The following is a 16110-nucleotide window of genomic DNA, read 5'->3' as shown; positions in this document are numbered from 1 at the left end:
TTTTAATATGTACCGACCAATTCTCTTCCCCTTGCCAATTAACCGCCAGCCTCTCCTGAATTCTAAACCCCAAATATGTTATTAATTAAATTAAAATGTAATTTCTATAATAATTTAACCTTTTAGAAGATACTCACCTATAAAATTCAATATGTTATTGGAGTGGGCAAGAGTCTAACGCTGTGAAAAAGAATCACACTGAACGGGAAAACACATCATTAGGTAAATTAAGGTGTACCCTCTTTATAATAGTTTAAACGTTTAGATGAATCTACATCACAGATTTCAATACTAACTAATCGTCCCCATTCAATCTTTCACCATAAAATATTGAAATGTTTTAGGGAGCTCGACGGTTAGCTTCTTGCTAATAAGTCTTTGAATCTAAGATCATAACATATAAAGAGATTACGTTTTTGAAACCTAAATTAGTAAGAAAATGATGATTCTATTAAATCCATTCGCATGGCCTTAAACGCTAGAGTACTAAAGCTTGTAAAGGATGGGATATTTGGGATCTACCAGGTGCTCCACATATTAAGTTAGATTTTCAAATTTATTTTGAAAAATTTGATTTGGGTGAAGTTTGGTTTGAAAAAATAAAAATGTGTTTGGACATAAGTTTTCAAAACATATTTCACTTTTTTTTTGGAAAAATATGAAACAAGACTTATACACGCAAGTTCTAAAAACTATCACAAATACCCAACAATAACTTTATCAATAACATTCATTATATTATCGCAAACCATAGTCCTGAACATAAATAAATTTGGTACAAAATTATTATTTTTATAAGGAACTACATAATACATTATCAGATGATTGAGAAGACGAAACAACATTGTTACAAAATAATAAATGATGGTCTCTTTTATAAAATACAAAAGTTTGGAGAAATTTTGAAAAAATGTAATAGTGAAATTTTGGGCCAAAACCAGCGGGGATTTGGGTTTTGGGTTTTGGAAATTTGTCAAAATGTAGATAAAATTTATGTCCAAACATATATTTATCAAAAAAAATCAAATATATTTTGACAAAATCTATGGCCAAAACGGCCGCAAGAGAGGAGTGTCTACTAGGAATCCAAAGAATTCCTTTGGAACATGAAATTATATCCTCCAACCAAGGGTAACACTCTTCCAAATAAAAGAGTTAGTTAAGCTAGTTTTTCCTATTGCTTAGCTATTAACGAGAACATTAGCCGAGGGAGCTAGAGGGTGATATTCCTTTAGGTTTTAAAAAACGAACTCAACTAATCTAATTCCATTTCAGAAGATTCTTTAATTAATTTATTTTACATCAGCTACAGTTTATCATTAGGGGTGTGCAAAATTCGGATTAAATCGAAAATCAAGCCGAAGTTTTTATTTGGATTTTTTTTGGTTTATGGTTTTGGCCATAAGAAAAGACTCTTTTTTTTCGAAATCAGTGTTTGCTCATGAAATTTTTGATTTTCACTTGAATATGAATTTCAGAATATTTTCGAAAATTTGAAAAACTCCAAAAAGATATTTTTCAAAATTTTCACTTCAGATTAATCACAAAAATTCAAAAAAATCCAAAATTATATTCATGTCCAAACACAACTCTAATTTTCAAATACAATTTTTACTTTAAAAAAAATTATTTTTTTCGAAAATTTACAATTCTTCTGTCCAAATGCCCACTAAAATTTTGAATTTTTGGTTTGGTTTCAGATTTATGAAAACAAAAATCGAGAAAGCAAAAAAATCGAGATATATACACACACAGTCCGTATCACTTTTAGCCTTACTAACCTATTTGTACGTACTAGGGTATTTAAAGCCCCATTCTTCATCTTTAAAATATAACCCCTTATTTCTCTCGTCTTTACTGAGTAGGATTTTGATTGCGAAGCTTTCATCAAAAGTTTCAATGTTTAATATTTGCAAACAAGAATTAATCTCATTTGAAGTTGTATTATGGTTTAGATTTTGTATTTTTATGTTTGGACACGTTACCTTAAATATTGAGTTTTAAAAGTTTTATACGTGACTAATAGTAAAACTTATATTTAAGAGATTTAACATTGTTACTTCTTATTCTCTATAATATTTATTTTTTTAATCATATAATATAAATATTCAATTATTTAATTATCTTATATGACATGACGAATAACCAAATCGAAAAGAGAAAAATCAAATTAAACCAAACTTATTTTGGTTCGAATTTGATTGCATTTTTTTAAATCAAAAATTAAAAAATTGAAATCGAATAATACAAACCGAAACCGAAAAACCGGATGCACACCCCTATTTATCATCCTCTTCAAAGGAGCTTCGCCGCTTTGCTATGATCAGAATTATACGGGAAGAGTCGGTCAAATTATTGGCTGAAAAGGTGAACATTACAGAAGTAGAGAGAAGCTTCAGTCAATTGACGTGAAGTTATGTATGGGAGAGAGAATTGGGAATGGGACAAGAGCGAATTTGTCGTATTAGCTATTGCTCCCTACATTTTAGTTTATACATTATTTACTTATTAGTCGTTTTAAAAAAATAATACAATTCTATTTTTAAAAATAATTAACTCTATATCTATTCAGTCACTAATGAGAAATTTATTTTTTATCCGTTGTCCCCGAATGGACAATGAGAAATTTGTGTGTAAATTTAAGACTGTAAATTTTAAAAAAAATTTAATCATACAAATAATATTATAGCTGTATACGGTCAAAACCGAGTTTGCCCTTCGTATGATTAATCAAGATTGGAGTATGATGGACCGAGGTTCGTCATCATAATATCGAGCTCGAGACCCAGAGACCGATCAATATCGAGCTCGAGACCCAAAGACCGACTCATACCGAGACCGGCCAAGATCGAGATCGAGCCAAGGGACAAAAGAGCTGTTATAACCGCATTTGGGAAAAAAATCTCGGCAAAAATCAAGGAAAAATTAATTAATTAGTCCATCATGGGATCCCCACTGTGTATTTTTAATTATACCCAAAATGGGGTTCCCCCATTATATTAAGAGTGATTATCATTTGTAAGAGGACATTGATTAATACACACATTCATTCTAATATATACAGAAAACAAAGCCAATACTATCTTTTGGTGGCTTTTGGTATTTTAGTCAAATTGTTTCTTCTATCAATCATTCTTCACCCGATTCGGAGGTGATTAAACTTGAAGGCTTAGGCTAATTAGTTCATCTAGTTTGCATTCATTTTTTTTATAACTAATTTCAATACACATTTATGTATCTTTCCCGATTTGTACCAATTTATACCACGTATCCTTAGAACTATGTATAAATTCAACTCTATCCGTTTTTCGAGTAAACAGTTTGGCGCCCACCGTGGGGCTAAGGATAATAGTGGTTATTTGGTACGAATCTCTAGGAAACACACTATTTTACATTTGCTCTTGGAAGTGTCTTTGATTTCAGGTTAAAAACGACGAACTCTCAATTAATGGCCCTACCTATCGATAACGAAGCTGGCCTTCAAGATGAGAATAACAACCTGACGTCGGGGGATGAAAGGCCACCCGTCGACCCCGTTAGAACTCAAGCAGTAGATCCAATTGACGTTAATTCATATGTGGCCATTGAGGCGAACCAACGTTCCGACCCCGAAAATAACATTCATGGTGAAACTCGATCTGCAGTTCGAAATGCCCAAAATGCTGGAGAAGACGGGATCTACCTGCATATGATTTTTGAAATGTTGCAAGCTCAACAGGTAGCGATAGCTCAGTTGCAGAGCCAAACCCAGATACCGAGCATGCTCGAGCCCGATCCACCCCAAGAAGTCACCCACAAAATGGGGCCAGCTGTAGTAAGGTCAAATGAACAAGAATCGGGGACTAATCCCGAAATTATCAAAATGCTCGAGGAACTGACAAAACGAATAGAGTCTGGAGAAAGGAGGATTGAAACAAACAACAAAAAAGTGAAAACTTATAACTCGAGGGTTAATCAGATCCCGGGGGCACCACCAATATTGAAGGGCTTGGATTCCAAAACATTCGTACAAAAGCCTTTCCCCTCGAGCGCGGCTCCAAAACCGATCCCCAAGAATTTCCGCATGCCTGAAATTCTTAAATATAATGGAACGACCGACCCCAACGAATATGTCACTTCTTACATATGTGCCATCAAAAGGAACGATCTAGATGATGACGAGATCGAATCCGTATTATTAAAGAAGTTCGGTGAAACCCTATCAAATGGAGCGATGATATGGTATCATAATTTACCGCCTAACTCTATCGATTCTTTTGCTATGCTTGTAGATTCTTTCATAAAAACACATGCTGGATCCATAAAGGTCGAAACCAGGAAGTCTGACCTTTTCAAGGTAAGGCAAAAAGATAACGAGATGCTAAGAGAGTTCGTATCTCATTTTCAAATGGAACGAATGGATCTACCACCGGTCACGGATGATTGGGCTGTTCAAGCTTTCACCTAAGGACTGAACGAACGAAGCTCGATGGCTTCACGATGGTTGCAGCAGAACTTGATCGAGTACCCGGCTGTTATCTGGGCTGACGTACACAATCGATATCAATCGAAGATTAGAGTCGAAGATGATCAGTTGGGTTCTGGGTCCGTTATTAAAAGGGACACCGACCGAGAACCAAGGTCGAACAGGGACCAATACCGATCGTATAATGAAGATCGTAGGGGTACCAAAATGGGACGTAACCCCGTACGAACCAAGGTCGAACAGGGACCAATACCGATCGTATAATGAAGATCGTAGGGGTACCAAAATGGGACGTAACCCCGTACGAGGTGAAAGGAGAAGTGATTGAGGCAAAGGGTCTCGAGGGCTGATGAACAAGAGTGGTTTCGATAGGCATACCAGACCTAAGGAAGCACCACAGTTATCAGAATATAACTTTAACATTGATGCATCCGCCATCGTATAGGCTATCGGACGCATCAAAGATACTAAATGGCCTCGACCTCTGCAGTCCGATCCAGCCCAGAGAAATCCCAATCAAATGTGCAAGTATCATGGGACCCATGACCACAGAACAGAATATTGTAGGTAGTTAGAGAGGAGGTAGCCCAGTTATTCAATGAAGGGCACCTTCAATAGTTTTTAAGTGACCGGGCCAAGAACCATTTAAAAAAAAAGAGTTCAACAGACAAAACGAACAAGAAGAGCCATAACACATCATCCACATGATCATCGGAGGGATTGATGTCCCCCAGGGGCCGGTGCTTAAACGTACTAAGATGTCGATTATAAGAGAGAAGCCATCTCGAACTCAGAATTACATACCTAAAGGAATCTTGTCCTTTAGTGACGAAGACACAGAAGGAATAATGATGCCCCATAACAATGCACTGGTAATATCTGTAATTATGAATAAAACTCAGGTTAAACATGTGTTAATTAAACTAGGCAGTTCGGCCAACATCATTCGATCAAGGGTTGTAGAGTAACTCGGTCTACGGGACCAGATTGTGCCCGCAAATCTGGTACTAAACGGATTCAATATGGCGTGTGAAACTACTAAGGGCGAAATAATTTTGCCAGTAAACGTGGCCGGGACCATCCATGAAATGAAGTTCCACGTGATCGAGGGTGACATGAGATATAACGCCATGTTCAGGAGATCGTGGATCCACAATAAGAGCAGTACCCTCGACTCTTCACCTGGTTCTAAAATTCCCAACACCAGAGGGAATAAAAACGGTCTACGGGGAGCAACCGGCTGCAAAGGAAATGTTTGTCGTCGATGAAGTGATTCCGATATCATCACTATAATCGACAAAGGGATCAGATTCGAAGGAGAAATGTGACACCAAATAGCAATCACAAACGTCAGCCTCGACCCAATTAGAGAATCAAAGGACTGAAGAAGATGATGATTATGGGATCCCTCGATCCTTCATGGTCCTCGATGATTCTGACGCTACCAAATCAACGGTTGAAGAACTGGAGCAAATCATGCTAATCGAACATCTGCCCGAATGAAAGGTATATCTGGGCACAGGGTTAAATCCCGAGCTCATGAAAAAGCTTATTCAATTTCTTATAGGTAACATGAACTGTTTCGCTTGATCCTATCTTGACATGACAAGGATCCCACCTGAAATAACCAATCATAGACTAAGTTTGGATTTGAAATTCCATCCGGTGAAGCAAAAACGAAGGCCTCAGTCTGAGGTCAAACATGCCTTTATCAAGGACGAGGTAACCAAACTTCTTAAAATAGGATCCATTCGAGAGGTAAAATACCCCCGAATGGCTAGCAAATGTGGTGGTAGTCCCTAAGAAGGGAAACAAACTTAGAATGTGTATAGATTATAAAGACCTGAACAAAGCATGCCCTAATGATTCTTTCCCTTTGCCTAATATCGATCGTATGATCGATGCCACAGCCGGCCACAAGACTCTCAGTTTTCTTGATGCCTACTCCGGATACAACCAGATACAGATGATCCCGGAGGACCAGGAAAACACCTCGTTTATCACTAAGTACGGTACCTACTGTTATAACGTAATGCCATTCGGACTGAAAAATGCTGGTGCAACTTATCAACGCCTAGTAAAACGATTGTTTGAAAAACAAATAGGAAAATCAAGGGAAGTTTATATTGATGACATGTTAGTTAAGTCCATGCGAGTTGAGGACCATTTAATGCATTTGCAGGAAACTTTTGATATACTGAGGGAGTACAATATGAAGCTTAACCCTGAAAAATGTGCATTCAGGGTTGGCTCGGGCAAGTTTCTTGGTTTCATGGTGTCCAATCGGGGAATCGAGATCAACCCCAACAAAATCAAATCTATCGGGAATATCACGATAGTGGATAATGTAAAGATTGTGCATATGCTAACAGGACGGATAGCCGCCCTAGGACGATTCATTTCGAGATCCTCAGATATAAGCCACTGATTTTTCTCACTACTTAAGAAGAAGAGCAACTTTGCATGGACTCCGGAATGCCAGCAGCCTTTGGAGGAACCAAAGCGGTACTTATCGAGCCTGCCACTATTTCATACCCCTAAAGTGGGCGAATAACTTTACATGTACTTAGCTGTCTCGGAGATAGCGGTAAGTGGAGTCCTGGTTCGAGAAGAACAAGGTACGTAGTTCCTTATTTATTACGCCAGTCGGACCTTAGGCGGGGCCGAAACTAGATATTCGCACTTAAAAAATTAGCGCTTGCTTTAATAAGCGCCTTTAGGAAACCAAAACCATATTTCTAGTGTCATCCAATATGTTTTGTAACAACTTATCCACTTAGAAATATTTTGCACAAACCCGAGCTTTTGGGTCGATTGGCCAAATGGGCCATAGAAATCAGTAGGTACGATATTGAGTATCGACCCCGAACCTCTATCAAATCTCCAATCTTGGCGGACTTCGTGGCTGAGTTTACGCCGCCCTTTATACCCGAGATTGAAAAAAACTACTTATAAAATCAGGTACCTCTTCGGGAGTCTGGACCCTCTTTACGGACGACGCCTCAAACGCGAAGGGTCCAGACTAGGCATTGTACTAAAATCACCCACATGTAATGTAGTTAGACAATCTATTAGAACTGCAAAATTGACTAACAATGAGGCCGAGTACGAGACCATGATTGCAGGTCTCGAACTAGCTAGAAGCTTGGGAGTGAAGTCGTAGAGGCTAAGTGTAATTCCCCCCTCATGGTAAACCAAGTCAACCGGACTTTTGAAGTCCGAGAAGATCAAATGCAGAGGTACTTGGATAAACTACATGTGACTCTACATCGATTTAAGGAATGGACCTTGCAACATGTACCCCGAGAACAAAACAGCGAGGTCGACACCGTTGAAAACTTAGGTTCATCAGTCGAAGATGACGAACTCAACTCGGGAACTGTCGCACAACTCATGAGATTGGTAATCGAAGAAGGTCATGCCGAGATAAACTCCACAAGTTTAACCTGGGATTGGAGAAATAAAAACATAGAGTACTTCAAGAACTGGAAGCTTCTATCAGATCCAAAGGAATCGAGAGCTTTGCGCACAAAGGCAGTACAGTTCACCTTGTCCGAAAACGAAACACTATTTAGGAGGACGTTCGATCGACCATTGGCGATATGTTTGGGACCGAGAGATACCGATTACATCTTACGTAAAATTCACCAGGGCACTTGTGGAAATCATTCCGGTGCCGATTCGCTGGTCCACAAAGTAATCATAGCAGGATATTATTAGACCGACATGGACAAGGATTCAAGGGAGTTCGTTCGAAAATGCGACAAATGGCAAAGGCATGCGCCCATGATTCATCAACCCGGGGAAATACTCCACTCGGTCCTATATCTATGGCCTTTCATGAAATAGGGAATGGACATCGTTAGCCCCCTCCCATCGACCCCAGGTAAAGCTCAGTTTATTTTGTTTATGACTGATTATTTTTCTAAATGGGTTGAAGCACAGGCTTTCGAGAAAGTCAGGGAAAAACAAGTGATAGACTTCATTTGGGACCACATCATATGTCGATTCTGGATGCCATCCGAGATTGTATGTGATAATGGAAAATAATTCATCGGCAGCAAAGTAACTAAATTTCTAGAGGATCACAAGATCAGAAGGATCCTATCAACACCTTATCATCCCAGCGGGAATGGACAAGCCGAATCAACCAACAAACCATCATCTAAAATATTAAGAAGAGATTGACCGACGCCAAAGGAAAATTGAGAGAAATACTAACCGAGGTCCTATGGGCATACCGCATAATATCGAAATCTAGTACTGGAGCAACACCATTCCCGTTGGTTTATGGCGCTGAAGCTCTTATCATGGTCGAGGTCGGAGAGCCTAGCATCAGGTTTCGATATGCAACAAAGGAGTCAAATAATGAGATCATGAATACGAGCCTAGAATTATTGGATGAAAGACGAGAAGCCGCTCTCGTCCGATTGGCCGCCCAAAAATAGCGAATTGAAAGGTACTACAATCGAAAAACCAATCTTCGATATTTTAACATCTAGGACTTGGTGCTAAGAAAAGTCACCCTCAATACCCGAAATCCAAATGAAGGGAAACTGGGTCCGAACTAGAAAAGACCGTATCAGGTTCTCGAAATCGTCGGAAAAGGATCCTACAAGCTCGGTATGATAAACGGCAAACAATTACCGAGCAATTAGAACATATCGCACCTAAAACAATACTACTACTAAGGTACGACCTTCCCATGTTCATTTGTATTTCGAAACTAACCCTTGTAGGTGTTCGAGCAGAAACAAGGATGGATTCTTCAACATGAAGCCTTTAGGTTTGAAAGCGCGCGTTGCACTCTTTTTTTCTTAGACCAGTTTTGTCCCAAATGGGTTTTCCGGCGAGGTTTTTAATGAGGCAACCATTGATCGTGCTAAATTAGAACACTTCAACAGTATTCGAGGCCTCTTTACAATCAACCTCGAATACTGGGGGCATTGCCCTTGAATATCAAGTTCGGGCAAGATCGTTATTTCATGGCAACAAGGTCTCGATAGAAAAAATTTGTAAGGGCCAAATGGTCAAACGGACCATGCCCGCATAGTTTGCTCGAGCCCTGGCACAAAACATGTACACATGTATAATGACCTATAAAAGAGAAATTTCTTATTTACCGATATCTCATACCTCAGAAAAGTTCTTCTACTTCATATTCTCGATCTATTATGCAAACAGGCTTAAGGGCCGACCATGACCGGAGTTCGAATAATTACCCCACAAATCGGGGACTGCCATCCGAAAAATCTACTAGATTGAATTATACAAAGCCTAAGGGCGACCTTAATACGAGTTCGAGAAATCATTCTCACTCGACTATAAAGCCTAAGGGCTACCTTAATTCGAGTTCGAGATATTATTCTCACTCGACTACAAAGCCTAAGGGCTACCTTGATTCGAGTTCGAGAAATCATTCTCACTCGACTACAAAGCCTAAGGGCTACCTTAATTCGAGTTCGAGAAATCATTCTCACTCGACTGTAAAGCCTAAGGGCTACCTTAATTCGAGAAATCATTCTCACTCGACTACAAAGCCTAAGGGCGACCTTAATTCGAGTTCGAGAAATCATTCTCACTCGACTACAAAGCCTATAGGCTACCTTAATTCGAGTTCGAGAAATCATTCTTATTTGACTACAAAGCCTAAGGGCTACCTTGATTCGAGTTTGAGAAATCATTCTCACTCGACTACAAAGCCTAAGGTCTACCTTAATTCGAGTTCGAGAAATTATTCACACTCGACTGTAAAGCCCAAGGGCTACCTTAATTCGAGTTCGAGAAATCATTCTCACTCGACTGTAAAGCCTAAGGGCTACTTTGCTTCGAGTTCGAGCGAATCATTTCACCTGACATCTATTTATCAAGCCTAAGAGCCACCTGAGGTCGAGTTCGAACATTCACTCGGGGACTACCTATAAGAAAATGTCGAGTGTAGCACCTGCTATCGGTCCTTACTATCTCAATCGGACCTTCGAATAATTCCATGCTAAGGCACTTTTTGACCTTTGTATAAGTTAACAAAAAGGCAAAAGATTCAGAAGCCATAGAAGGGAAAAGTTTTATTTATACATCAAAATCTTTTACAAAGGAAACACAACCCGAAGGAAGTTCTTTACAAAGGCCCAAGCAGCCTCGATAGAAATAACAAAAACTACTTAAGGTCCTAAATGGCTTAGTCTTCATCGGAGGCCACGTCCTCGGGATCTTCCCCACCTTCAGATTCGCTTGAGCTATCGGAGTCTTCCTCAGGAAATGCCAGCCTTCGAGCCCTATTTTCCTTCGTCTTGGCATTTTCAATTTCGGCCTTAACATCGAAGCCCTGAGAACTGACCTCCTCGAGAGCTTCTCTTCGAGCTTGCCATTTACCATGTTTGACCATGCTATTGGCCTTGGCCTGGTTAACCTCAACATTGATCCTGAACTGGGCCACTTTAGCATCAGCTCTTTTATTAGCCTCGATCACCTCAAATCTGACCACTTCGAGTTCATTAGCCAAGCTTGCCTTATCGGAAGTGGCCAAATCTAACCGGCTCTGAAGCTCTTTAACCCTATCGATCTGCACCGAGGTATTTTCTTTTGCAGCCCGAAGCTGAGCCTCAGCCGACTACAATTGCGCTTGAACGACCTCCTTTTTGAAGGCGAGGATATCCATATTTTCTTTGAATTTTTCCCCTTCGGCCATTAGCTTATCTATTTGCGAGTTGAGCCATCAAGCCTCTGCCGAACCTGCAGAATCGGGTTGCTAGTGGTTATCTCCAATTCATATTCACTGTCGTGAAGAATTCAGAATATCTGCTCGGCTATCTCCTCGTGCTCATCCCGAGCCGCTGCCAAATCTGTTCGAAGTTTCTCGCTAAGAAGTTTATAGGAGTCACTCTTCTCAGTGAGGCCCCGAACCTCGGCCTCATGCTCCTCTCAGATTCGGAGGAAAGCCTCGTGATGCAACACCAAAGCCTACAAACATGGGTAAAAATGTTAGAATTATCTACAACAAGTATAAAAGAAACAATATAGATGCCATCGAAGTTACCCAATTCAGAGCATGCTGGGCCTCGTTGAAAAGGCAGGCGGGTCCTACCACATTCATCACTGCTTGATTCTCTTCGGTCACTAGGGACCGAAGGTAACTAGCAATCCCCATGGGGGAGAGAAAATTCGGGTATCCTCTAGGACTGAGAGAACCACCTTTCGCCTACGATAAGGATCAATACTCGGGGCCAAGAATCGGTCCACTAGTTTTGGAACCGATGAAGACCCGGTAGAGCCCGACCATGATATTTTCTTTGGTATCGGTAATCCAACGAACCCAATAAACACCTCCGAGGTAGCTGACTCGAGCCCATCCAGAATACCGTGGATATCGATCGGCTTCTGAATGCCCTCGTAGGATCGACCTTCCATCATGCTGGCCTCACGGATCATAGCATCCGAAATCTGAGGGGATCTGCTAATATCAACTATCTTGAGCTTATCCCTCGAGGTATTTTCTGCTGCCCGAGAAGTCCTACCCTCGATCTCCCCTTCAACTATCTCAGCCCGAGACAGAATAGTCTCGACTTTTTCTTGTTCCGGGATTATGGCCAGGGTTCCCTTATTCACTTTCGTCGTTTCGGAAGATTGTTGTATCACAAAATTAGCCCGTACACCGGCTAATTTCTCTTCTCCTTCTTCGGGCTCGTCCCTTAATCGGTGGATCGATTCCGAAAGCATAACACCGGGGGCCCCTTTTGGCTTGCGAGATTTCTTCACCTGTTTTTTCTTTTCCGAGACTGGGAAGCTCGGTACATCTTTTCTCTTCTTTTATTTAACTTGCTTTGGGACAGGAACCTCCTCATCACCAGATGTGAGCCTCATGGCAACGTCCTTCCCAAGTCCTACAAAGGGAAAAATGGGGTTAAGCAAGTAAAGAAGAGCAAATGACAAACAAATTAAGAAAGAGACTTACCATGACTACGGGCCTCCCATCGACCCTTTGATAATTCCACCCAAGCGTGCTCGGACTACGGTCTCTGCAGCACCAAACCTTCAACCCATTGTTTAATATCCGGAATCGGCTCAGGCATCCGAGCCATAACTGTGACAAGAAAGAAAAATGGATCAAGAAAATGAAAGGCAGTTATAAAATTAAAACAAACGAAGTGAAATAAGTGCTCACGATTCATATTCTATTTCTCAGGAAATGGCATGTCATCGGCGGGGATCAGGTCCGAGGTTTTGACTCGAACAAATCGGCCCATCCAACCTCGATCACGAGTCTCGTCTATACTCGAGAATGACACTTTGGTGGCTCGGCGAACAAGCTTGATTAACCCTCCTTGATAAAGTCGGGGACTATAAAGGCACATAAGGTGGTCGAGGGTGAAAAGACACCCCTCGATTTTGCTCGAGAAAAATCGGAGAAGAATCACTATTCTCCAAAAATAAGGATGGATCTGGCCGAGGGTCACGTCGTATCTCTTGCAAAAGGAGACGATGACAGGGTCTAAAGGACCCAACGGGAAATGATGAGTATAAACACTTAGGAACCCTTCCACGTGGGTAGTAATTGATTCATCAGGCGATGGGACTACCACGTGCTTATCGTCCCAATTGCATTCTTGTTTGACTTTCTCGAGAATTTTCTCGGTGATTGTACACTGGTACCTCGACATCGGCTCGGTACCGATGAAGGTTTTTCAACCTTAAAATCACTGACAGTTGAACACCATACCGGAACGAATTCCTCAGGGCGAGGCTCCGCTGCATCCTCACCGCCGGCTAGTCGTGATGAAGAAGCGACCTTTTTTTGCGGAACTGTTTTAGATGTTTTGGCTATCTAAATTTCTGTGAACAAAGAAGAAGGGAGATTGAAGTATTTGATGTTTTGAGAAGAACAAGCAAAGAAATTCCAAAACCTGAAAATAGGAAGCTTTGGAGAAGGCGAATGACTGTGAAGATTGGAATGAAAAAGGTTTAAAGGTAAAAGTTTGAAATATTGAAGAAAGGGGCTATTTATAGATTTCACAGCGACGGTTCAAAATTGACAGTGACCGACCATCGACTGATGCACATTTAATGCCTTGGTAACTGGACCGATAGGACGTTTGTCACATACGTCACAATCAGGCTCGTCGCAGACGTTAGTATTCGTCTAGTCGGAGGTTGAAAAATCATATCGTTTCTCGCCATCTTCTTTCCGTGAAACGAGGGGACTATTTGTATACAGTCAAAATCGAGTTTGCCCTTCGTGTGATTAATCAAGATTGGAGCATGATGGACTGAGGTTCGTCATCATAATATCGAGCTCGAGACCCAGAGACCGATCAATATCGAGCTCGAGACCCAGAGACCGACCCATACCGAGACCGGCCAAAATCGAGATCGAGCCAAGGGACAAAAGAACCGTTATAGCCGCATTTGGAGAGAGAATCTCGGCGAAAATCAAGGAAACGTTAATTAATTAGTCCATCATGGAATCCCATTATGTATTTTTAATTATACCCAAAATGGGATTCCCCCACTATATTAAGAGTGGTTATCATTTGTAAGAGGACATTGATTCATACACACATTCATTCTAATATATACAGAAAACAGAGCCAATACTATCTTTTGGTAGCTTTTGGTATTTTAGTCAAATTGTTTCTTCTATCAATCGTTCTTACCCGATTTGGAGGTGATTAAACTTAAAAGCTTAAGCTAATTAGTTCATCTGATTTGCATTCATTTCTTTTATAACTAATTTCAATACACATTTATGTATCTTTCCCGATTTGTATCAATTTATACCACGTATCTTTAGAACTACGTATAAATTCAACTCTATCCGTTTTTCGGGTAAACAATAGCATATTTAAACTTTCAAATTTTAGAAGTAATTACTTTTTCATGTCAATTCAAACTATATCAACATAAGTTAAAAGAGTCATATTATATTATTTTTTTGACATAAATTTTAATTTGACGAGAATTTTAATTAGTTCACAATGGTAGGTACGGACGGCATGTTTCTCATCGTGCATTCACGCAGTCTCTCCAGTATGCTAACACAAGTTTCGTCAAAATTCAAAAAGGTATAGAACTCTAGAAAATACTTAATAAATATTTCAAACTATCCCTTTTATAATCCTCTCAAACAAATCTCCCAATTATCTCTTCTCTCTCTCTTGCATTCTGTTCTTTAATAATTCACCCGGCCCTTTAGGTATGGGATTCAAATCTCTGTTCAATCGCAAGAAGAAGAGCTTCCCCAACTCGAAAACCCCATCGCCGGTAAGCTCTCCGCCCAAGATCGAAGAGGAGCTAGAGCAGGTGTTCAATAAGTTCGACATTAACGGCGACGGAAAAATCTCATCGTCGGAACTGGGTTGCATCATGGCAGGCCTAGGAAACGCCGTCACGGAAGAAGAATCGGTAAACATGATTAAGGAAGTTGACGCCGACGGAGATGGTTTCATCGATTTGCAAGAATTCATCGAACTCAACACCAAGAATATCGATTCGAATGACATTTTGGAGAATCTTAAGGAAGCTTTCTCTGTGTTTGATGTGGACAAGAATGGATCCATCTCTGCTGATGAGTTGCAGAACGTGATGAAGAGTTTAGGGGAAGAATGTTCGCTGGAAGAGTGCCGGAAAATGATCGGTGGCGTTGATTGTGACGGCGACGGGATGATTGATTTTGAAGAATTTAAGGTTATGATGGTTAGGGGCTCGAAGTCTGATCCAATGGAGTCTCGTTGTTAAACATTCATTTTTGGGGTTCGAATTCTTTATTAGAAAGGAAAAGGAAAGAGTTGTAGAGATTTACTTTTATTTTGATTTGCTTTGTTAGAAACTACTATGTTATCGGCTTTAAACCAAATACGGATTAATGAAAAATTGAGAATTATTCGGTTACGTATCACGACTAAATTTAATGGACGGTGATTCAACTTTGTGTTTATTATTCAATTTTTGTTTTCTTACGTAAAAATCATTCAACTTTGAGTTCATTACTCAAAAATTATTTTACTATACTTTAGTTATCACAATAATTACTTTGACCAGATTTTACAAACCTTTAACCTGAAAAGTCTATTATGCCCTTGACATTATAAATCCTCCAATTTATGTAATACCTTCTAAATTATATGCTATTTAATATACTTTTACCCAGGTATTTTTCTTATAATTAAAATAACTTAATATTATTTTATTTATTATTTTTATAACATATTCGTACATTTAATATTTATTTAATATTAATTTTTAAGATATATAAGTAGCATTATTAAATTTATTAGTAACATTACCGTGAACAAATCTCCGGTCCAAGTTCTTAATCATGCTTAATGAAAATTTAAAAATCAAAAGTCATTGATTTATCAGCCAAGCCATACCCATTAATTTAATAAATAAAATACTTACATTTAGCAAAGTGACACATAAGATTAATACTTTCAAATAAATAATATTAACATATAAAGCTTTAAAAATTTAATATTAAACACAAATATCTTTAAAACTTTTATTAAAATTTTTATTGACTATAAAAATTATCATTTGTTAAACAAATATATTTTTATTATTTTAAATAAATATTAAAAAATAAAATATTTTTTTATCATTTTTATATTTAAAATATGTTCATGTTTGAATATGATTAAACAACTTGAGTG

At 39.3% G+C, this 16110-nt stretch overlaps 1 protein-coding gene across 1 annotated transcript; it reads left to right on the top strand.

Annotated features, from left to right (window-relative positions):
* The first annotated feature begins 14457 nt into the window (after nt 1-14457).
* LOC104092561 (probable calcium-binding protein CML25) lies at nt 14458-15394 on the top strand. Its single transcript, XM_009598189.4, has one exon. It carries the CDS (start codon nt 14657-14659, stop codon nt 15194-15196), a length of 540 nt encoding a protein of 179 aa, XP_009596484.1. The 5' UTR covers nt 14458-14656; the 3' UTR covers nt 15197-15394.
* Nucleotides 15395-16110: the final 716 nt, after the last annotated feature.

This window comes from Nicotiana tomentosiformis, chromosome 11 (assembly GCF_000390325.3).
Source record: "Nicotiana tomentosiformis chromosome 11, ASM39032v3, whole genome shotgun sequence".
NCBI lineage: Eukaryota > Viridiplantae > Streptophyta > Magnoliopsida > Solanales > Solanaceae > Nicotiana > Nicotiana tomentosiformis.
This window is presented reverse-complemented; position numbering and strand designations above follow the sequence as displayed.

Coding starts and splice junctions, on each gene's coding strand:
- LOC104092561 (XM_009598189.4), top strand. CDS start 14,657: ATGGGATTCAAATCTCTGTTCAATCGCAAGAAGAAGAGCTTCCCCAAC.